This window comes from Ambystoma mexicanum, chromosome 9 (assembly GCF_040938575.1).
Source record: "Ambystoma mexicanum isolate Mex_15411 chromosome 9, UKY_AmexF1_1, whole genome shotgun sequence".
Taxonomy (NCBI): domain Eukaryota; kingdom Metazoa; phylum Chordata; class Amphibia; order Caudata; family Ambystomatidae; genus Ambystoma; species Ambystoma mexicanum.
The window spans coordinates 1425911014-1425934462 of NC_090931.1; the positions used below are offsets into that span (position 1 = coordinate 1425911014).

Genomic DNA, 23449 nt, shown 5'->3' on the forward strand with positions numbered 1-23449 from the left:
GCCATAACTATAGGGTTGCCTAGGTGACTAAAAAGTCACAGGAGCAGAGGGAAGGGGGACACTAGGTATCCACTTATCACTCCACATTAGGGTGTGTGTGCTAATCTCTCATAGTATATAGTTAGAGGGGACACAGAGTATCCCTCCATCCTGGAGGACTGTAGTTCTTAATGATAGTAAATGAATCTCAAAGGAGTATACAGATGGTTCCAAGCAACACTGCACCCAAGGTGCTGTGTGCTTTGTGATGTAAAAGTTAAATACAGATGCCTTTAAAGAGATATGAGGAAAGTAGACTACATAGTAAAGATAAAAACACAGAACAAAGTACCAAAGTCACAGCAAAAGGCTCCCCTCATTCAGGATAGAAAGAAAATGTCCGAAACCCAGCAAAATGTGCTGAGGGTCTCACTGGGAGAGGGCATGAAGCATAAAAATGATAAATCTCCCTAACATGCATTACCCAAAGAGAGTGAATTTACCTGAACATTCGAACAGCAGCTCCCCGTCGCTTACACGCCACACAAAAGCCTTGTCATCTTCGCCCCCAGTCACTGCCAGGGCACTTTGCACGGGGTCCAGGCTCACACAGAAAACAGAAGCTTTCCAAAGGGAGGAAGAAAAAACGTCAATTAGAAAACAAAGGACCTAGAACTATTCAACAAGTTCCCATCACAGACACATGGGTCAGAAATCATGATTGTTGTTGGTTTTTAATTTTGATGATTTGTAAATGTGAGAATTGGGAGAAATTAGTTTTGTATCACAACATTGGGTTCAAAGGAGAGATTGGAGAGGGTAAAAATAGAGACAAAAATTGCAATTTGCAAGCTACTAGCCAGAAATAAAAGGTCACTTAGTATTTTTACTTGCCCCCTCAGTTGCAACTTGCACACAGCACACCACATCTTAGTTAAGCCTCAATTTTGCATTTGAGAGTGCCATGTTATTATCTTGATGCATGAATAAAGAATTAAAGGGGAAGGGAGTAGAAATGGGACCACAACAAACCATTCCAGTTGTATTAGGAGACAGCAGCATAGGATAGGAAACCAAGTACAAATTGAGTAAGGGGTTTTCACATAGAAAGAGCGGGAAAGGATCCTGGGGAAGAATTCTAGTGTTAAACGGCGTACGAAGGCAGTGGTACGACGTCCTTTCATTGCGGGATGTTTTTTAACGCAAATTTCTAATTTTTTAGGGGCGTTAGTAAATTATATATAGGCGGTGTGGGTGTTGGGAATAAATACAAATTATAGAACATTGCGGGGTTTGGCGGGGGGACCTCCCCCAAAGTTAAAAAAATGCGATGCGTTTTTTCATAAAAAAAAAAAACAAAAAAACATCCCGCGATGAAATTAGATGGAACCGAAGGCAGTGTATTCAAGTAAATCCACCTAATCGGGGTCTTTTTTCTGGTATCTGCTTGGTATTAGGTAACGCACCTTTTGGCATAGGTCTCTACTACACAAGTTGGAAGTGTGCCTGAACAGTCATCTCAAGAGGGGCAAATGTGAGCTGTAGAGCTGTACAATTGAAATCCATAAATACAAGTAGCCAAGTAACACTTTACACTCAAGGTTTCAGTTATAAATATTTATTAAACATCAGTTTTAAATGAGCATTCTTTAACAAGGTAAAAGGTTATAACAATATAAATAAACTTTGAAATTATTTTTCAGAATCAACAAAGCCAGTGAATAATCTTTGGATCTGCTTCGTACATTTCTCCTACACCCAGAGGTTACTTCAATCACAAGGATAGTATTTGCATTTATATATTACACTAACATGCTTTGCAGATTCAGAGTTGCATAAATGAAAGGTTAAGGAAAGCAAAAAGGTTTATAACAGTTTCTCAGAAAATGCGAGGACTACTGAATCCTCCAATAAAGTCTAGATCAGCCTTTCCCAGGAGTAAGAGTGTTTAACAAGCCACAACCTATGGGGGGGATAAGCAATTCCAAAGTCAATGCATTTAGAAGAGTGCCTTTAGGGAGCCAGGACAGCCAAAGTCATTTGGACACAGTCTACAGTTCAGATGCACTTCTTGGATAAATGTCTTGCACAATGTTTCAGAATAATCACTTGTAGTGCCACAAGCTGTTAAGCCTGTGAACTGAGAGTGGAAATCAACTCAAAGTAAGTATGTGCAAGCCTCAAGTGAGACAGCATGACTTAAGGCAAGAAGTACCCCCAAGCCCAAACAGTACCTTTGGTTAGAAGAAAAGGTGGTCCAGCTAGATTCCACCTTGCTACAGCCAAGCAGACTCTGGTTCCTGAGCCTCAGTCATGGGGACAAGAGGGAGGACGTCTGGAGGGCTCCTGCGGCAATACTCGGGAAGGTCGTTGGCAGCTATAGGCTATTTTGTTTCAGCAGCGCTCTGCGGTTTCAGCGCTTGGTAAACACCACTGATGCAGAATGCTGGACACCGGTTGGAATTTCCGTGCTCTGGAAGGTCCTTAGGAGATTCCTGGAGCTTTTGGCCGGATTCGTTCCACGGCAGACGTTGCACTCGAGTATGGACACTTGACTCCCCCTGTTAGGCAGAAACCTGTGCAGTTCCCTTGGGGAACACTGCAAAAGATTTAAGACTACAGGTAGAGCAGTAAACCCCTTTGGTAGCAGTCTGTACCACCCAGATTTACCTGGTAGCTGTGGCTGAGCAGTCAGACTTCTCTCAAGAAGAGTTAGGCAGTATGCAAAGTATACACAATAGGTACCAAAATACAATAGCACAAGCAAACACTGACCAGAGCTTGGTTTCAAAAGTATATAGTTATTTATTTAAAATACACATAAGTTAAAAACACTCTAGCAAAATATAGTAAACACTTCAAACACAGTTATAATGAAAGTAGATTCAATCCTTTCTCCTATCTAGACAACTCTAGTTTAACACCACTTAATTAAAACAGAGGTGAGTGCTTAACGTTAGATGACACTCTAGTAGTTTCCAAGAAAGGGGTAGAAAAAGCAGAAGTAGGTTAAACACACCACTCTAAGGTCCAGAACACTTGCAATAGGCTTAAAGAAGAACAAAGTCACAGGTGAGCAAAAGTCACTAGGCAGGGCCCACTCTTAGAGTAGCCGGAGCGAAAATGTGCCCAAGATCACACTGTTTTTAGAGATTCAAAGTCTTGCAAAGAGTCAAAAAGAGTTTAGAGTGGCTCAGAAAGTTTAGCCAAAGTGTCCCAGGCACTCCCAGGTTCGAAAGCCGGGGACTAAATCTACCCCGTACAGTCGGTGGCAAGGGAAGCCAGGCGGAACACGGTACCTTAAGCGGAAAGGATCCTCCAGCGGTGGCAGTTGTTCCAGGCAGTGACAGCAAGGCTCGACGTCGGTCAGGGGAGAAGAATATCTCACTGAAGAGCAGAAGAGAAAGGTCGTAGCACTGCCCGGGAAGAAACCAGCCGCGGAGTCCTCCGGTTAAAGGGTTGTACCGACTTTCGCGGTTTGGGGGTAAAGTGTGGTATTCCGATTGCCGGGGTGCTTGGCACAGGCAAGGCGGCCACGAGATACCTCGAAGAACGGAAAGAAGGCGAAAAACTGGTTGTCCCCACCAGTCAAGGGAAGGAGCCACTCCGTTAAGAGTTCTCCTCGGTCGTCGGAAAAAGTGGTGAGACGGTTCAGCAGGGCTCCACCGGTTGGTGTCGTCGAAGCAGGTCGGCTCAGCTCTTCCCTCGTCGGATTCTTGGTCCTGTGGCGACTTCTGAAGTTCCAGTCCCCAAAGCCCTGCTTTTATGCAGCAAACCCCCATTCACCCAGCCTAGCTGTCACTCAAACATGCTAAGTGGTGAGCCGGGCGGCTCACCACTTGGGCCAATCAGGACGGAGTGCGACTTGAGTTACCAAGGTAACTCAGTCCAGGGTGCCTAAATTCCCCTCCACCCCTCCTAAGTACCCCAGACAGAGTGGCACCACTTTGGAGGGCTTCTGTGGAGAAGCCCGCCAAAAGTGGAACAAAGGGCTCCACTTTGGGTCAGAATTACAGAGGTGAACACCAACGCCATTTTAGGATCAAGTTTTGGCAAAATAACCCGACCGGAGTTATAAGAATAAATATATAAACCGGCGGTATGTTTAAGGCTACCGTAAATAAATAATTAAATGTGTTAGCCTAAAACAATGGGAAATCCCATAGGGAAATATTCGCGGTCGAATATAAAAAGTAGTTTCCACTGCCACCAGCCAAAACTCGATCAGGGGGGACGGAGACGTGCCCCCTCGACTAACAGACCCTGGGGCAATCGAATTGCCCCAGCCAGTACGTCCACAATATGATGGTTTGTACTGGTTCTGTTCAGGATTCAAGACTAATAAAGCCTTTGGTGACTTTACATGCCCTGGGAGACAGTAGTCAGTCCCAGGGTATGGAGTCTATGTTGGGGAGTCCCTAGGACACCCCTGGGTTACTGCACAGAGGGTGCTGTGTAACCCACATCACAAAAATACATGAGGCCCTATGGAGTAAAAGACCCCATAGCCCATTCAACACAAGGTTTGTCCAAGATAACACAGTTCACATGTCCAAGAGTGAGGGTAAAAGAGTCTCACTCTTGGCAGGAGAAAAAAAATAAACCCCAGAAATCCAGCAAAGCTGCTGGGGGACTCACTAGGTAGGGAAATTCAGCCTAACCAGAGAATTCTCCCTAACACTCGCCCCCCCCAGACTAAGGGACAGGAGGATTTAATCCACTCCTGGATGAACCTCATACCTCTAGTCGATGATATACATCCTAGAGAGTCCATCAGCATTTTGATGGTGACACCCTGACCTGTGCTCAATGGAAAAATCAAACCCTTGTAGGCAGATTGACCATCTCAATAGTTTTGGATTTTCCCCTTTCATTTGCATTAACCATCTCAAGCGTTGGTGGTCAGTCTGAATAACAAAAGTAGAACCATACAAGTATGGCCTAAACTTTTTCAGTGCCCACACAATAGCAAAGCATTCTCTTTCGATAGTTGCCCACCTTGTCTCAGGATCCTTCAGTTTTCTACTGATGAAGCAAATGGGGTGCACCCTACCCTTCTCATCCAGTTGGCTTAGAACTGCACCTATACCTACATTGGAAGCATCAGTTTGTACAATGAAAGTTTGGTGGTAGTCAGGAGCTCTCAATACTGGAGCTTGGCAAAGAGCTCTTTTCAGTTTTTCAAAGGCCTGATTGCACTCCTCATTCCATTTTACCTTTTTAGGGAATTTAGGAGAGGAGATTACATTCAGTGGAGAAGCTATGGTCCCATAGTTCTCAATGAAATTCCTGTAATACCCAGTGAGGCCTAGGAAGGCTCTCACTTGGGTTTGAGTAGTTGGTGTTGTCCAATTTTGCACAGCTTCAATCTTGCTGAGCAAAGGCCTTATTTCTCCACCTCCTACCTCATGTCCAAGGTAGACAACTTTACTTTGACCAATCTGGCACTTACTGGCTTTGATTGTCAAATGGGCCTGTTCAAGGGCCTGCAACACATGTCCTAAGTGGTTCACATGTTCCTCCCAGGAGTGGCTGAAGACTGCAATGTCATCCAAGTATGCCATGCAGAAATCTTCCATCCCAGCCAGAACTTGGTTCACCATCCTTTGGAATGTGGCAGGTGCATTTTTTAATCCAAAAGGCATGACCTTAAACTGGTACAAGCCAACTGGGGTTGAAAATGCAGTTTTCTCCTTGGCATGGTCTGTCAGGGCTATTTGCCAATAGCCTGACGTAAGGTCAAATGTGCTGAGGTACTTGGCTGCACCAAGTTTATCCACCAACTCATCTGTCCTGGGCAAAGGGTGGGCATCAGTCTTGGTGACTGCATTTAGAGCTCTATAGTCCACACAGAATCTCAAATCCTTGGATCCTGCCTTTGGTACCAACACAACTGGGCTAGACCATGGACTAGTAGAGGGCTCTATTACCCCGAGATCAAGCATCTTCTTGACCTCTCCTTTGATGTGGGTTCTGATATGTTCTGACATTCTGTATCCTCTGCTTTTGACTGGCAGACAGTCACCAGTGAGTATATCATGCTGGCCCCAAGGGGTCAAGCCTGGTGACAGTGAGAACAGGGAGGCAAACTGGTTTAACGTAGCTTTGCACTCCTCTTGTTGCTCAGGTGTCAGGTCTGAAGAGAGATTGACTCCTTCGACTTTTTCATCTAAAGGCACACCTCTGAGGAGATCAGGGAGAGATTCACTCTCTTCTTCCTCTGCAGCTGAAGCTAGAAGCAAGGCTCCTACGTCAGGTCTGGAGATGTATGCTTTTAGTCGGTTGGTGTGGAAGACTCTAGGAGCTTCCCTGGGTCTGCCCAGATCCACCAGATAGTTGACCTCTCCAAGTTTTCCCACAATCTTGAAGGGTCCCATCCATTTGTCTTGCAAGGCCCTCTGCCTTGTTGGAAGCATAACGAGAACTAGCTGGTCTTGAGTAAACTCAACCATGTTAGCCTTCTGGTCATGCCAATGTTTGACCAGAGCTTGACCAGCTTTCAAGTTGTCACTTGCTTCTGCCATCATGTGTGACATTCTCCTCCGGAGACCTATCACATAGTCAGTCACTCTGACTGGCTTGAGGGGAGGAGCACCTTCCAATCCCTCCTTAATCAGGGCCAATGGACCTCTGACCGGATGGCCATAGAGAAGCTCAAAGGGAGAATAACCTACTCCCTCCTGAGGGACTTCTCTATAAGCAAAGAGAAGGCATGGCAGTAGAAGGTCCCACTTTTTCTTAAGGGGTTCCTCTAAAGCACCTATCAGGCTCTTCATGGTTCTGTTGAACCTTTCAACCAACCCGTTTGTTTGAGGGTGGTATGCTGTTGAGAACTTGTAAGTAACTCCACAGGTTTTCCACATGGCTTTCATGTAGTGGGACATAAAGTTTGACCCCCTGTCAGAGATTACTTCCTTAGGAAACCCAACCCTGGTAAAAATACCAAGGAGGGCCTTAGCCACAGCCGGAGCTGTAACAGTCCTCATAGGAATTGCCTCAGGGTACCTAGTAGCATGGTCTACTACAACAAGGATAAACCTGTTGCCTGAGGAGGTTGGAGGATCAAGGGGACCAACTATGTCAATCCCTACTCTCTCAAATGGGACTCCCACAACGGGGAGAGGCACTAAAGGTGCCACATTCTTGGATCCAACCTTACCGGAAGTCTGGCAGGTATGGCAGCTCTTACAATGTCTGTCTACTTCAGCCCCCATCTTTGGCCAATAAAAGTAGAGTGAGAGTCTTTCCTTGGTCTTCTTGAAACTCAAGTGACCAGCCAAAGGTATCTCATGGGCCAGTTGTAAGAACTGTTGTCTGTTCTCTTGGGGGACCACAAGGCGCTTGTAGTCTCCAGGTTCAGACTCAGTCGGTTCACTATAGAAGAGGCCATCTTCCCAGTGTAACCTATACTTCCCAGGCTCTTGCCCATCGGCCTGAGAAGCTGCCTGGTGGCGGAGACCTTCCAGAGTTGGACATTCTCTTTGTCCCTTACGAAAAGCGGCCCTGCTAGGTCCACCTTCTGCCAGTAAAGACTGCAGCTCAGGATGGTCCTCAGGGTCCAAATCACCAATAAGGTTTGGGCCTCCTTCTAGCTCTTCTTCAGAGTCTAGTTCAACCACACAGGGTTGTACCTCCCTCTCAGCCTCAGCTGGAGGTGGAGTTACAGGTGTAACTTTGGACAACCTCGGGGAAGTCCTTGTTGGAAGCACTGGAGTGCTTGCTGCTGGCTTTTTTCTAGGAGTCTTGGGTTGCCCCTTTGCTCCTGATCTGGTTGTTACTGCAGTAAGTTGCTCCAGTGGGAGAGGAGTGATTTCTGTCATCTCCTGAGATAACCCTCGCAGGGTTTTCTCTCTTGCAGGTTTTGTGAGCTCCTGTAACCTTTTGCTAGGGGGTCTGGGGGTATGAGATACAACTCCAAGAGCTTTGAGGTCATTACCCAACAGAACCCTACCTGGCACTTCACATTGTACACTGACAGGTATTTTTACAGCCATATCATTACATTGGATGAGAACTGGTAACTGGGGACACATCTGCACAGGCCCACCAGCTAACCTGGTGAGGCATTTGGGTGCCTTAGCAACATCCTCTGCCTTGAAAAATGATTCATCCACCACAGTTATGCTGGCTCCAGTGTCCCTAATGGCAGGAGTCTCCTGACCATTCACCTGGACACTGTCCTTATAATACTCTTTAGTATTATCTGGGATAGAGTTATACACATCTAAATTCTGTTGTTCCCACAACCCCAGAGAGACTAAAGAAACGCTAGCTGAGACTCCAGTGGGTTCATCAGCCAGTAATAGAAAGTTTCCACTTGCCATATGTACTTCCTCTTCTGGAGCGAAGGCTAAGGAGGCAAGTTGGACCCCTGAAGGTTTACCCTTACATCTGGGATCTCCTTTCACATGGTCAGTAGCCTTACAAACAAAGCATGAGCCAAAGGCTCGCTGGAATGGAGGCTTGTTCTGACCTCCTTCCGGTCTTGGACCAGAAGGTACACTAGCCTGATTCGGTTTCCCTTGTGGCTTACCCTTATAGTTTTGTTTGGGGCCCTCTTTGGAACTTGTACTATTAGAATTCTCTTTGGAGTCCTTTTTAGGCTGTTTCTCCCCATCCTTTTTCTGAGTTACCCCAGAATCCTTGTGAGTGGCCCTGTTGGCAACCCACAAGTCAGCAGCCTTAGCCAGCTTCCGGGAATCTAATTCCTTGGAATCAGCCAAGTGCTGTCTGAGCTCAGGAGAGCAGGCATCATAAATAGTCTCCAACATAAACAAATTCTTCATACCTTCATAAGTGTTCACTTTGTAACCCTTAATCCATCCCTCTAAGTTTTTCAACCCTTCACTCACCCAGGTAGCCCAAGGGGTACCATCATGCTTTTTGAGGCTTCTAAACCTCTTAAGATACTGGGAAGGGGTCTTCCCAAACCTAGCTATCAAAGCTAGTTTCACACATTCATAGTCCTTCTTATCCTCCTCCCCCATCTCCATTACCACATCAGTTGCAACAGGGGGAAGCCTAGAGAACAACCAGGTGAGTAGGTCATTTCCTGTGATGTTCTGGAGCCCATGATTATATTCAAACAGAGACAACCAATCCAACACATCCAACTTAGGCTCATACATACCAACCAATTCTTTAGGCATCCGGGGTCTTTTAGGACTGGAACTTCTAGAGGAGCCAGAGAGAGAAGCATTTTCGACAGACAATTTCTTCAATTCTAGCTCATACTTGAGCTCCATTTCCCTTAGCCTTAGTTCTTTGTCAGTTTGAGCATTAAGTTTCTTATACTCCAATTCTAGTTTCATTTTCTCCAGTTCAAAGTACTGAGGACTAAATGTGGGGCCTGGTAAGGGCCCAGTAGGTACAGCAGGTAGAGCAGGCAGAGGCCTAGGGGGGACAGTCACACCAGCCTCACCCTCCTCTTCTGACTCTTCCTCAGAATTATCAACATTTTGATCCATGTTAACTTCAATACTGTCATCTACAGTTGCTGGAGTGGTAGGTTCCTCTGAACCATCACCCAGACTTTGGTTAGCTAACAATCTTTCAATCAGCTCCATTTTCTTGCCCTTAGTCATGAGATCCTTATGTTTACAGAGCACTCTTAAACAATCAGCAGTTTTGGCTGCCAGGGACTCTTGACTATAGCTTTCTATAACTGACATGTTAGAGGTTTTACTTTTCTAGTGCTAAGCTTTGTGGTTAGTTGCACTAAGGTATCTAAAGCACACTAAAATGTATACTCAATACAAATCCCACCGCTGTACACCAGTGTTAGGCAGAAACCTGTGCAGTTCCCTTGGGGAACACTGCAAAAGATTTAAGACTACAGGTAGAGCAGTAAACCCCTTTGGTAGCAGTCTGTACCACCCAGATTTACCTGGTAGCTGTGGCTGAGCAGTCAGACTTCTCTCAAGAAGAGTTAGGCAGTATGCAAAGTATACACAATAGGTACCAAAATACAATAGCACAAGCAAACACTGACCAGAGCTTGGTTTCAAAAGTATATAGTTATTTATTTAAAATACACATAAGTTAAAAACACTCTAGCAAAATATAGTAAACACTTCAAACACAGTTATAATGAAAGTAGATTCAATCCTTTCTCCTATCTAGACAACTCTAGGTTAACACCACTTAATTAAAACAGAGGTGAGTGCTTAACGTTAGATGACACTCTAGTAGTTTCCAAGAAAGGGGTAGAAAAAGCAGAAGTAGGTTAAACACACCACTCTAAGGTCCAGAACACTTGCAATAGGCTTAAAGAAGAACAAAGTCACAGGTGAGCAAAAGTCACTAGGCAGGGCCCACTCTTAGAGTAGCCGGAGCGAAAATGTGCCCAAGATCACACTGTTTTTAGAGATTCAAAGTCTTGCAAAGAGTCAAAAAGAGTTTAGAGTGGCTCAGAAAGTTTAGCCAAAGTGTCCCAGGCACTCCCAGGTTCGAAAGCCGGGGACTAAATCTACCCCGTACAGTCGGTGGCAAGGGAAGCCAGGCGGAACACGGTACCTTAAGCGGAAAGGATCCTCCAGCGGTGGCAGTTGTTCCAGGCAGTGACAGCAAGGCTCGACGTCGGTCAGGGGAGAAGAATATCTCGCTGAAGAGCAGAAGAGAAAGGTCGTAGCACTGCCCGGGAAGAAACCAGCCGCGGAGTCCTCCGGTTAAAGGGTTGTACCGACTTTCGCGGTTTGGGGGTAAAGTGTGGTATTCCGATTGCCGGGGTGCTTGGCACAGGCAAGGCGGCCACGAGATACCTCGAAGAACGGAAAGAAGGCGAAAAACTGGTTGTCCCCACCAGTCAAGGGAAGGAGCCACTCCGTTAAGAGTTCTCCTCGGTCGTCGGAAAAAGTGGTGAGACGGTTCAGCAGGGCTCCACCAGTTGGTGTCGTCGAAGCAGGTCGGCTCAGCTCTTCCCTCGTCGGATTCTTGGTCCTGTGGCGACTTCTGAAGTTCCAGTCCCCAAAGCCCTGCTTTTATGCAGCAAACCCCCATTCACCCAGCCTAGCTGTCACTCAAACATGCTAAGTGGTGAGCCGGGCGGCTCACCACTTGGGCCAATCAGGACGGAGTGCGACTTGAGTTACCAAGGTAACTCAGTCCAGGGTGCCTAAATTCCCCTCCACCCCTCCTAAGTACCCCAGACAGAGTGGCACCACTTTGGAGGGCTTCTGTGGAGAAGCCCGCCAAAAGTGGAACAAAGGGCTCCACTTTGGGTCAGAATTACAGAGGTGAACACCAACGCCATTTTAGGATCAAGTTTTGGCAAAATAACCCGACCGGAGTTATAAGAATAAATATATAAACCGGCGGTATGTTTAAGGCTACCGTAAATAAATAATTAAATGTGTTAGCCTAAAACAATGGGAAATCCCATAGGGAAATATTCGCGGTCGAATATAAAAAGTAGTTTCCACTGCCACCAGCCAAAACTCGATCAGGGGGGACGGAGACGTGCCCCCTCGACTAACAGACCCTGGGGCAATCGAATTGCCCCAGCCAGTACGTCCACAATATGATGGTTTGTACTGGTTCTGTTCAGGATTCAAGACTAATAAAGCCTTTGGTGACTTTACATGCCCTGGGAGACAGTAGTCAGTCCCAGGGTATGGAGTCTATGTTGGGGAGTCCCTAAGACACCCCTGGGTTACTGCACAGAGGGTGCTGTGTAACCCACATCACAAAAATACATGAGGCCCTATGGAGTAAAAGACCCCATAGCCCATTCAACACAAGGTTTGTCCAAGATAACACAGTTCACATGTCCAAGAGTGAGGGTAAAAGAGTCTCACTCTTGGCAGGAGAAAAAAAATAAACCCCAGAAATCCAGCAAAGCTGCTGGGGGACTCACTAGGTAGGGAAATTCAGCCTAACCAGAGAATTCTCCCTAACACCCCCCACCCCCCAGTATTGGGCGTCTGCAGCAACGGAGAGGCACAGCAAGTCAGGGATGGTGCACAAGAGGAGTTCGTCTCAGGGTCAGCTGGTCCCACTACACAAGGGGAGAAGTCGTTCCTGCAGAGCTTCTCTGTCTAGGTGAAAATGGAGATCAGCGCAGCAGCAGGCCTTCACCGGGCAAATGAAGGCCCAGGAGGTTACAGCAGGTTTTGTTCATGGTTTCTTCTTTGGGTGTTTCTCCCAATGGTCGACTCTGCCTGTAGTCCCAAAACCCTTGCCTTTTAAGCAGGTTTCTCCAATGTATGCACTGCCTAGGTTGTCAATCACAGCAGGGTGGCTATCCTTTTAGGACGGACCAGCCAGCCAGCCAGCCAGCCAGCCAATCAGGACTAGGTTTCATTCAGGCATTCCGAGACACAAAGGACAGAGGAGTTTTGGGACCCTCCCTCACATCCTGTCCTTCCAGACACACTGGAGCCAGGGGCGGGCTTCAGGGCCAAAGGCAGAACAAAGGGCTAAAACCTGTCTCAACGCACAGAGTAAAAGCCACGAGAGACCTCACAAACAGAAAATGGCCAAAGGCCAAAAAAAGTACAGGGGCCACCCATGGGGACTGTACTGCAGCTGAGGGTTCAGCCTGCGGTAGAAAAGCACAATGGTAGAAAAAAGTAAACCACTGCCACCAGCCAAAGCAGTGAGGGTAACAAACAATGTTACATGCGAAAGTAGGCTAAGAGGCTACTAAGTAACCCCCAGCACTCCACAAAAGATGGTGTTTGCTGGACCTACAAAGGGAAAAGGTAAGTAAAGTCAATTTCACTTTACTATTCTTGGGAACTGTAGTTCACACAAGAAAAGGTAGTTAAACCTTAGGCGAAATCCAAAGGATTTATCAGTGACACTGCACTGAAGGTGCTGCATGCCGCCATACAAAAAGCAGATGCTTGTGGAGTTTATCAGACTCCAAAAACGGTGAATACACAAAATCCAAATTAGGTATAAAAAAAAAAAAAAAATACAAAAAAAAAAAACACATGGAGGAAAAGGTCCCACTCACTCGGGAGATAAAATAAAAGTCTTAAATCCAGCAACAGAGCTGGGGGTCTCTAAGGGAATTAGCACAGACATTAAAATTCTCCCTAACATGGGATGGGGGAGGAGGAACTAAAACTAGAACAAGAATACCAGGGCAAAGGTGCAGGATAGTTTGAAATTGTAACCAAGTCATTTGCTTGCAACAGCGCCTCAATGCCTCTGGGCTGTAGCGCGCTTTACAAATATAAAAAATAAAATAAAAAATAAAATGGTTTAACTAACAGTGCAGTGTTAGGGAGATGTATCACGTGTATGCTGCATCTCCTCTAGTGAGACCCCCCCCAGAACATTTTGCTGAACTACTGGAACCTTTTCTGAAATCCTGAATGAGTGGATCCTTTTTCCACTCAATGATTCTTATGGGCTCTGTCTTTTCGAACTCTATTCTTTGAATTTTATCTATCTGCCCTATGGAGTCTACTTTCCTCCATATAAGGCATCTGCATTTTACTATTGCAGCACATCGCTCCCTTTGGGTCCCCCTTAGAGATTCTTTTTCTATAGCCTTGAGCAAGTACAGTTATTAAGGATAGAGAGATATTTAGTAGCTGTCCTAAAACTTTATATTCAGAGAGACTGGCACAAACCACCTTATGTGGAGTGCCACGGGGATACTTAGTATCTCCCTTCTATTTGCTCCCATTACTTTTTAGTCACATTGACAACTTCCTCGTTATGCGTGGTGGCAGTTAGAGGTGTTCCACCAACTATTGTGTGATTTTTCTACTGCAGGCTATGTCCATAGCCCCGGTAGTACACAATAGGGGAACCCAAGTACTAACTTGGGGGGGGGAGGTGGGGGGGGGGCTCTTCTTCCTTTTTTCTTGGGTGCAGAGTGAAACCCAAGTAGTTAGGGACTGCTGCCCTTGAACTACTTAAGTTTATTTGTACAAACATAGTGTTATTCAGTTATAGAATAACAGACCAACACTGTTACAAGTATATCTTGCAAAATACGTAACTTTCTGTTGAATGGATACAATTTCAACACCAATGTACTTTTGTTTTTAGAACACAGTTCAAAGCTAGTACAATAGCTCATACTTTTGGGAGGGGCCTTAAGCTACTCATGGACAAGTAAGAACCTAGTGAAACTATTTTAGAAGTGCACTAAAGCAATTCAGGGAAAGCACAACCCGACATTACGGCTTAGGAAGAGCAGCAGCTGGTCAAGGTCAGTAGAACCTTTTGCTATATAAACGTATTACTCTATTTCTACGACAGGAATAGACCGTTTAACCAAGGATACTTTTCAGAGTGTAGGATACAATTCGAAGGTAAGCAGACTTAAGAAGGCAAAGGCAATCAGCAGTTCAAGGTAAGTAAGGGCATATAGACTTTTCAGAGGGGCAGTATGCAACTCTAGGACAAGTAATAACTGTTTTAGAAATGCACTAAGCAGGGGGGTGCTGTTGAGCAGCTACAGCAATGGCCGCCTATTTGCGAAGCTCCGTCTGAGGGAAAAATCCTAGTGACAAATATCCTGCTTTACGTTCACTAACAGACTCCACAACCGCTGGAGTCCAAGATCGGAACTGTGTGCCACGTCTGGCGAGCTCCTGAGCCGCATGGTGGAAAGAAACCGGAGATAATCCGCAGGGCTGATGGCACGACTTGCCATGAGGCAGACACCCGTTACAGACTTCTAGAGCACTGGGGCAATGTTAGGCCGCGAATGCGCAGACTACGAGGCCTGCAGATGGGAGGAGCAACGAACTGCAGACCCTGACTGCCGTATCCTCAACACAGAAGACCTGAAAAGGTTGTCTAGCACCAGGAGCAGAGCAGCGTACTGACAGTCCTTGGCACCCGGAATACGATCGGCTGCAACCCGACCACAGCTTCCAGGCTAACGTTCGGCTGAGGGCGCCACGACCCAATTTGGCTCCGTACAGGCCCCTTGCCATCATAGGGCATCCCCAAGGCACTCGGCACCGCCGGTACGACGAACGTCCACGGAGCACCCGAGTACCCGCTCACAAAGCACCATGACCATCCGAAAGCCAAGTCAGGCTAAGCAAGACGAAGAGGGCGTATCCCACCACTGCGGCCCATCTCCAGACAGCGTGCAGACCCCGGCACCAACCACTGGAAGCCACTGCTCGGGACCCACCTCCGTCCAAGACCCCAGGGGTAAGGGACCGGCCCAATCGTGCAGAGACTCGAACTCTGACAGATGTTGGATTAATAACTGCATAGGGGCAGGCCACCGGATGCGAAGCACAACACAATAGTACTATGCGGCAGTGCTGCCCCATACTGCTCCCCTGTAGTCAAGGTGGGGCATCAAGAGACGTTGAGGGATCTCAACCACCCACGCCCACGCACTGCTGTGGAGTGGCTTACAAAGCAAACTCCGAGATTACAAAGCATTCAAACATCTTCTCCAGCTCACCCGTGCCTAATCTGCCCTCGCTGGATGTCGGGGGGAGGGGGACCTCTACTTAACCCAGGCGACAGCTTCAGCAACAACTTGAGTGGACACTCCCCCGGCCTCCGTAACAGAAAGCTCTATGCTGGTATATCCTGTGGAGACGGCAAGGTAAGAGACAAAACCCCGGAGACCCAGTGGGTGCCAGAGTACCGTGCCCCTGGAGTTCACATGGGAGATACACCATAAATGAACATACATTTACATCAGACACGTGAGGTTGGCAAACCGCCAGGGATTAATCCAGTAACCCACACTGTGAGCAACATTCCTGGGCTGGACAACGTACATTGAACTACCATATTACTAAGGCGAGGCCCACTTAGGACAGTAAATAAGGCACTTCGTCCAGCAAACATCACAACAGTGCCGCATGGACCGCGTGGGCAGGCTTCGCCGGGTGCCAGCACAGGTCTGCAGGATCTAGAGATTCCCCCACATCCGCCGGGGGGGTAGCTACACCCTAACCTACAGGCATAGGAGCAACCACAAGTACAACACCCCGATCCCAGTGGAGGGCTCCCTTCACTATATCATAGCACTGAAACTGGTTGGCTTGTGGAGACCAAAATAGCCACCAGAAACAGTTCCCAAACCGAACACCCTCAGTGCCACACCAGAGTAGCAAGATAGACATGGCGGAGATAAGAGAAGTCATAAGAGACACTGAGGGGGAACAAACAGTCCACCCGAGACCAACGCTCCGTGTAGCATCATGACTAGGGAGCCAACAAGAAAAAGGGTCCGATGGACACTTTCACAGAACCTAGAACTTCGTACCCAGAGGACCACCCCACTACCGACCACTCACAGGCACCAGGGGGAGGCAAGACCTCAAGGAATGACCACTTACTACAAACAATGAAAAACTGGTTCCTTGCCATAAATGTGAAATTGGACAACATAGTGGGCACGATAGATCGTTGAAAACGAAAGCAGAAAAAGCAAGCGGCCGAATCACTGAGGCTGAAGGACGCATCAGTACGAACGAAGATACCATCACAAGCCATGACTGCAAATTGAACTTACCAAATTAGCGAATAAATGCAAAGACTTGGAATCCAGGTCACATAGAAATAATATCCGACTAGTTGGAATTCCAGAGACCGCGACGAAGGGACCCATGGAACCTTTCATCAAAATACTCCTTCAAACACTCCTTCAAACACTCTTAGACCCCCGCAAGGTTATCATCGCTGTTCCGGTTGGAAAGGGCTCACAGTGTGCTTGGCCCACCCCGAGGACAATAATTACGAGGCTACTCAACTACCGAGATAGAGATTTGGTGCTCAGACTTGCCCAGGAAAGCGGAACACTACAGTTCGAATCCAGCAGAATCCACGTATACCCTGATTTTTCAAACACCATACAATCACAGAGAAGATCCTATGTCAACGTGAAGCGGCCCGTACTCAATTATGTTTCCAGCGAAATTAAGTATCAAACATGACAGGAGAACCCAGTTCTCTGAGAACCCTGAACAAGCATTGGCCTATGTGGAAGCGAGAATACCCAACCCTATAAGACAACAACATCCCAAGGCCAACATTCCATGCAACAACGAAGAGGGGAACCCAAATGAAAACGAGTGAGAAAGACCTATTTATATCTAGAGACACAGAACACCACATTGTTCTATAATAACAGAAAGGAGAAGACAAAAATTCTATCCCAAGGACGTTGAGCTAACAGGAAGGCAAGCTGGCAACATGCCCCACCAGGGGTATACCAAGTCTTTCCATGGGGTACATCATCAAGTTGGGGCAGATGGTGAGGGAGGAGGGGGACCCCGGGAACCTAGACATTCAAAGGGTCTGCATGGGAACCAGTCCGAAGGTTGCGGGTTATAAAGATTATAAAAGTTGAGGCAACAGGCATGCAATCCAATACGACATCCTGCAAATCCGAGCGAAGACACCACTAAGAGAAGAGAACAAAAGGAACAATCAAAGCGGAATAGCTTTCCAACTCAAAGCAATCTCATGGAATGTGAGAGGATTGAACAATCCCATTAAGGCCAGAAAGATATGAGCATATTTAGACTGATACTCGCCCAATCTTGTGATGCTCTAAGAGACTTGTGTACTGGAACTGACGCACAAACAGTTGGCGCACAAATGGGGTAAGAATAGATTATACACCAACTAATCCTCCCAATTGAGAGGAATAATAATGCTCACCCATAAAAGCAAAGATTTCAGAGTAAGCACTACTGAAATAGACCCTGAGGGTAGGTACGTCCTGGTGTCAGGCACCTTCAATAACAGCCCAATGCTCCTCATCAATACGTACATGTTACGCTCACCTGACTCCCACGGAGGCGCAGGCCTGGTTTGGAGTGCTGTTGCCTCTTCTATTGTGAAGCGCAGGACTCGGAAGATGGACAGGACCGGACCCTCAAATTTGGCTTGTCTGGCTCGCAGAAATATCCTTCTGTGTGTGAAAAGGGAGTATTAACAATCTGCGGGATAATGTGTAAGCCTCCCACTCCCTTCTCACCCTCCACGAAACCCTTCTGCGATTCCCTGTGAAGTCTCACCTTAGGGTCTGAAAGGCCAAGCTCTCCATCCTGCTTCTGATGCAGGGGTGCGTTGTAATCCAGTTACTTCACTGGATCATGGATTGTAGAGAGTTCAAGTTTGCTTGACCTTCCCGGTAAATTACTGTGAGAATTCTGTTTATAAGTATGAGCCCGAAATAATAATTGTCCGTTGTCTCTATTCCAGGTGCAGAACAAAGATTCCAAGATGAGCAATGGAACAGACGAAGGATACTCAGGTGAGTTGTTTGATGAGAGGTTCCTTTAGTGTCCTTGCATTAATGCACTAATGCTTGTGTCTTTTTTCCCCATAGGGGCCGGGGTTCGGAAATGCCGGAGATATGGCACCGACCCGAAGTGAGAGGTGCAGTTCCAGTAGATATCAGGTAAGTCTTTAATGAGCGTTCAGGTAATGTCTTAGCATTCGCTCACTAACGCTGATGTCTCTTTTTTCCCCCCTTAGGGGCCGGGGTCCGGAAATGCCAGGATGCGGCACCGACCAGAAATGAAGTGGGAATGACCCAACAGGTAAGTCTTATGATGGCAAATTAAGGTTTTCTTATTCTCTTCCCTAGCTCACCTTTGTTCTTGTCTTTTTCTCCCTAGGCGCTGAAATGTGGCTGCGGATCCAGATGGTCGCTGATGAACATGGAGGCGCCTAGTAAAGGTGAGTGGAATGCGGCCCTGCAGCGATCGATGCGATGTGCTTTTAAAATGAATGTCTTCCTTTTCAGGATCGTCGGCGAAATGTCTCCGGAATGCGGATTTTGCAGGTAAGGACTCTTCTTTGTCCTATTCTCTTCTCTTCTCCCTTTGCAGGTGTTCCAGGATGCTGGCGGGCGTGGCAAAAGTCAGGATGCAGGAGCAGACACGGTGAGCGTCCAGCTGCTAGATGCAGAACGCCGCGAAGCGTGAGTTGCTGCTTGGGCGTGGCTTAAATAGCCTTCAAAGTAGTTCCAGGTATGTATCCTTCCTCTCCGGTATATATTCTTCCTCCGGCCACACCCGTGTGGTTAAGTAGTCCCCAAAGATAAAGTAGTCCCATTCAGGCCTCTAGATGGCCCGGATGTTGCAGCATGGTCTGCATCAGGTAAGTTTACACCAAGCACCTTTAAACACAAAGTCATCTTTTATGAACTGTTGTCCAATATGAGCCTGGCGCCAAAGGCGCCAGGACAGAGTCCAAAGGGCCCCTACTTGGGGCTGCTGAGACTTCCCTCGGGGACATGATGTCTGCCTCTGGGGAAGCTGGGCCGGGTCTGGCTCCTTGGAGGTAGGCATCATGACAGTACGGCCCCAAAGCAGACGACTAGAGTTTCTATGCAAGAATAGCTACTCTATTGGATCATACCTCGAACTTCCCAGTCATATGGGGCGGTGACTAACACAATCCTGAAGCTATCCATGGATAGATCAAGCACCAAAGAAAAATACGAAACCAAGACAGCTCAAACGCAGCATCAGATCATGTCATAGTATGCATTAATAGACATCTGGAGGTCAGAACATCCGACTACAAGGGAGTCAACATACTATACTACAGTACATGATGCTTATTCCCGTATAAACGCATGGCTAATATCAGAAATGGACAGAGGCCAGGTGCAAATCCACCATCCTACCACGAACCTGATCCGACCATTCACCAATAGTACTGGAAGTACAACAGGATGCCACCATCAGACCAAGACCCCCGTGGAGAATGCCCCAGGCCGCACTGCTCGACGACTCCCTCGTCGAATCACTAAGGATAGACATCAAGGCATTCTTCGGCGATTCTGAAAACTCAGTTCCCAAATACTCCACAGTCTGGGAGACTTTCAAAGTCTGGCTCCGAGGTACTATGACAACATGTCCGGAAATATTGAAAACCATCAGAGCTGAACTGAAGGAGACAGAGGGGGATCTCAGGAAATTAGAAAAAACGAATACGGCGACACACACGACAGAACTCTATTGGGTTTGATTAATGGCAATAGACAGAAGTTCTGCGATCTGGCAGAGCATGAGACACGCAGCGCAAGCAAGGAGATATGGTGAGGCAGACCGCCCTGGTCGGCTTCTAGCCAGAATTTGGTGTAAAGCGCTATATAAAAATCAAATAAATACAAATACAAATCCTCAAAAGGGGAGCACGGCACACAACACATTGGTGGCATAACCAAACCAAGCGGTCAGACCACCGTTGAACACAAAGATATAAACAATATGTTCGGAGACTACTATCAAATACTTTATTGAAACAATGATGGAGTGATGTAGGAGGAAGTTCACCAACACCCGTCACAAACCAGGCTTCCAAAAGTGGATGAAGATGACATAACAAAATGAAATAGCCAAATCACAGTCGAGGAAATATCAGACGCGATAGCCTCACTAACATCAAATAAAGCCCCAGGCCCAGACGGCATTGGCATAGAACTGTACAAGACCTATAAAGACATCCTAGCAACGAGACTCCTGGAGGTGTGGTTGGAGGCCAACGCAACCGGATCACTCCCTCCCTCCCTAACGGAAGCTGTGAGAACGCCATTTGTCAAGCCCGGGAAACCCGCAAACGAAATGGCCTCCTATAGACCATTATCCTTGATAAACTCTGACACAAAAATTCTTGATAAAACTCTTACCAACAGGCTGATGCCATATATGTCTCACCTGGTCCATCCCGATCAGTCTAGATTCATCCCAAGCAGGTCAACGGCCTTCAACCTAAGGCGACTATTCGGAACAATGGCACAAATCAATCCAGATCTTCTAGCAGCGGCATTCATTTTGGATGCGGAGAAAGCATTTGACTGGGTCCTGGAACTTCCTGTTTGGCGTGTTACGACTCTTGGTCTTGGCTGGGCAATTCTGCAAATTCGTCAAGCCACTGTACACTGACCCAAAGGCCAAAGTTCGCACCAACCAAAACTACTCAGCAACTCTCCACCTTGCTAGGGGATCTAGGCAGGGGTGCCCAATCCTGTTTGCATTGACAAATGAATCCCTGGTAAGCCGTATCCGGGAATTCCATGGACACAGAAGCATTCACATACGAGGTTCACCTCAGATAATTTCATTATCTGCCAACGACACGTTCATTTACCTGAAGCATCCTGAAGAAAACATGCCACCAATATTGACAGAAATCAAAAACTTTACCCAGCACTCAGGTTATAAAATTGACACTGAAATCCGAGGTTATTCTCCCCCCCCCCCCTCCCAACGATAAAACCAAGGAACCTGAACAATTACACGGTGTGAAATGGGCAAGCACGAAAGTCATATACTGGGGGGTGCAGGTGGCTAGATCATATAAACTCCTGCACAAACAATCATGAGAGCTACCTATCCACACTGGAACATAAACTTACCTTATGGAGCAAACTGCCCATATCATTAATTGGCAGTGGTGATCCTGAAAATGACTGTCGCCCCGAAACTGCTTTACCTTTTCAACACCATTCCAAATATGGCATATACGGCAGTTCAACACACTCCGCAGCCTGACCGTGGGATTTGTGTGGGCCGGCAAGACGGCCAGAGTCAAATGGGAATCCCTAACAGAACCATACCACTGAGGGGGCCTTGCAGCCCCTGATCTAGAGCTATATTACTTGGCCGCACAGGCACATTATGCCAGATTTTGGTTCTCGCCAGACACTAAATACTTACACGTCGATATCGAACAGCGATCAGCAGAGACACACAACATCAAATCCACACTAATCAGCTCACACAAGACCGGCCCCTGCATGTTCGATCCAGTACGTACGACAATAGACGCTTGGAGGCGCATAATGGCAAAGCTCAAAATCAAACCATACAACAGGAACATTCCACTATGGGGCACCCCAGACCCTCCTGGCCTGGGGTGCCCGGGGGGTCCTCAACCAATGGCTTTGGGAGCTGGCACAAGTGAACGAAAACGAAGATGGAAATGTGCATAACAGAACTACTTCAAGGCCAAAGGACACATGGGCTCCATACCAAACTTTTCTAGAAAAGGAGATTTGATCCAGACTACAAACTAGAATACCATTACCTACTCTACGCCATGACATGCTCCTCTACAATTATGACTAATCTATATATATAATAGTAACTATGTTGATTAAAAAAAGACCTGTTTAAAAATACATTATTCTAACATGTATTGTATGCGGATGCCACTTGTTAAAAACATTTTTTAAAAACAACAAAAAAGAAATGCACTAAGCAGATCAAAGGAAGCAAACCCCAATGGTGCACTTTAAGAATGGCAATATGTCATTCAAGGTAGGTAAACCCTCTGGGGCCAATTCATAGAATCAGGCGCAGATGTAGCGCACGCGGCTGGCGCAGAGAGGGAGTGTGCACCAGCGTGAGCCAGCTGCGTGCGCTAAACAGCATTTAGGCACACCGCGTATTCCAACAGGCCCGACTCATGTCCACCCAACCAACACATTGTCACAACATACATGCATGTAGCAAATGTCCACCCAAATGCCACCCCACGCTGCTTTTCGAGGAGACTGACTGCGCGTGTTTCGTCTTCTTGTGGATTCACACGTGATTACTTCACAGCGCTTAAAGTTCATACTTCTTGTTTTGGCGGGGGAGTTGCCTATGCACGTGCGTGTGTGTGTTTTTCTTTTCCATGCAAAGCAGACGGTGAGTCACGCACGCTTATTTTTCCCACTGTGGTTGCCCCTGTGTGTCATGCACCCATTTTCGAGGTCAGAGTAGCCCGCGTGTTCCACGCGTACATATTTTTTGTGTCCCTGGGTGCCACAGCATACTGCGGGAGGTTTTTTCCACGCACGTGGGCTACCGGGGGTTGCGTGCATGTTTATTATCATTTTTTTGAGGTGACCGAGCGTTGCGTGACCCGTCTTTTATCACCAGGGGTCACAGACAGCCTTGCAGGAGCACAGGGGTGCGTCCAACATCACATACCCTGCACCCTTCACCCCAATTGCCCAGGACAATTGTGTGCACGTCCCATTGGCAACATACCATCTGTGCCATGGTTGGGAGGACACTAAAAAGGGAAGGGCGGCAAAGCTGGGTGACCTCCCTAGGCTGGGCGTGGTGGGGCACGTGGCCGGGGAGTCCAGGGAGGCCAAGGTGGACGTGCAGGGGGACGTGGCCAGGGTGTACCACCGGAGATGGATGTCGAGCAACTTGCTGGGATAGCCATGCCACCACCCCCAGCACCTCAGGGAGATGCGCTGCAGTCATCCCCAGTGCACATCTCACCCCACAGGCAATGTCATCTGCTGGCAAGGGCCACCAGGTGATGGAAGCTGCAGGTGCAGCTGTGGCAACCACCACCCAGGCTCGGGGTCAGCCAGCACAAGCTGCCTTACCACAGGACTCCCAGGCAGCTTTTCAGGGCAGGAAGGCCAAGCCACGTGTGTCCAAGGTCGCTGTGACAAAGGCACATGTTCCTGGGGCAGTTTTGACATCTACTGCCCCAAGCAGCCAGGTGGTGGGAGCTGCATGGGCAGATGCAGCCGACCACCCCGGCAGGGAGTCTG

The 23449-nt window shown here is 47.4% G+C and overlaps 1 protein-coding gene across 1 annotated transcript in view; it reads right to left on the reverse strand.

Annotated features, from left to right (window-relative positions):
• The window catches only part of AAMP (angio associated migratory cell protein), a 145443-nt gene that overhangs the window by 72640 nt on the left and 49354 nt on the right, over positions 1 to 23449 (reverse strand). Inside the window, exon 3 of the mRNA XM_069616827.1 lies at positions 483 to 602. Within this exon, the coding sequence (XP_069472928.1) occupies positions 483 to 602 (120 nt within the window). The remainder of the gene's footprint in view (positions 1 to 482; positions 603 to 23449) is intronic.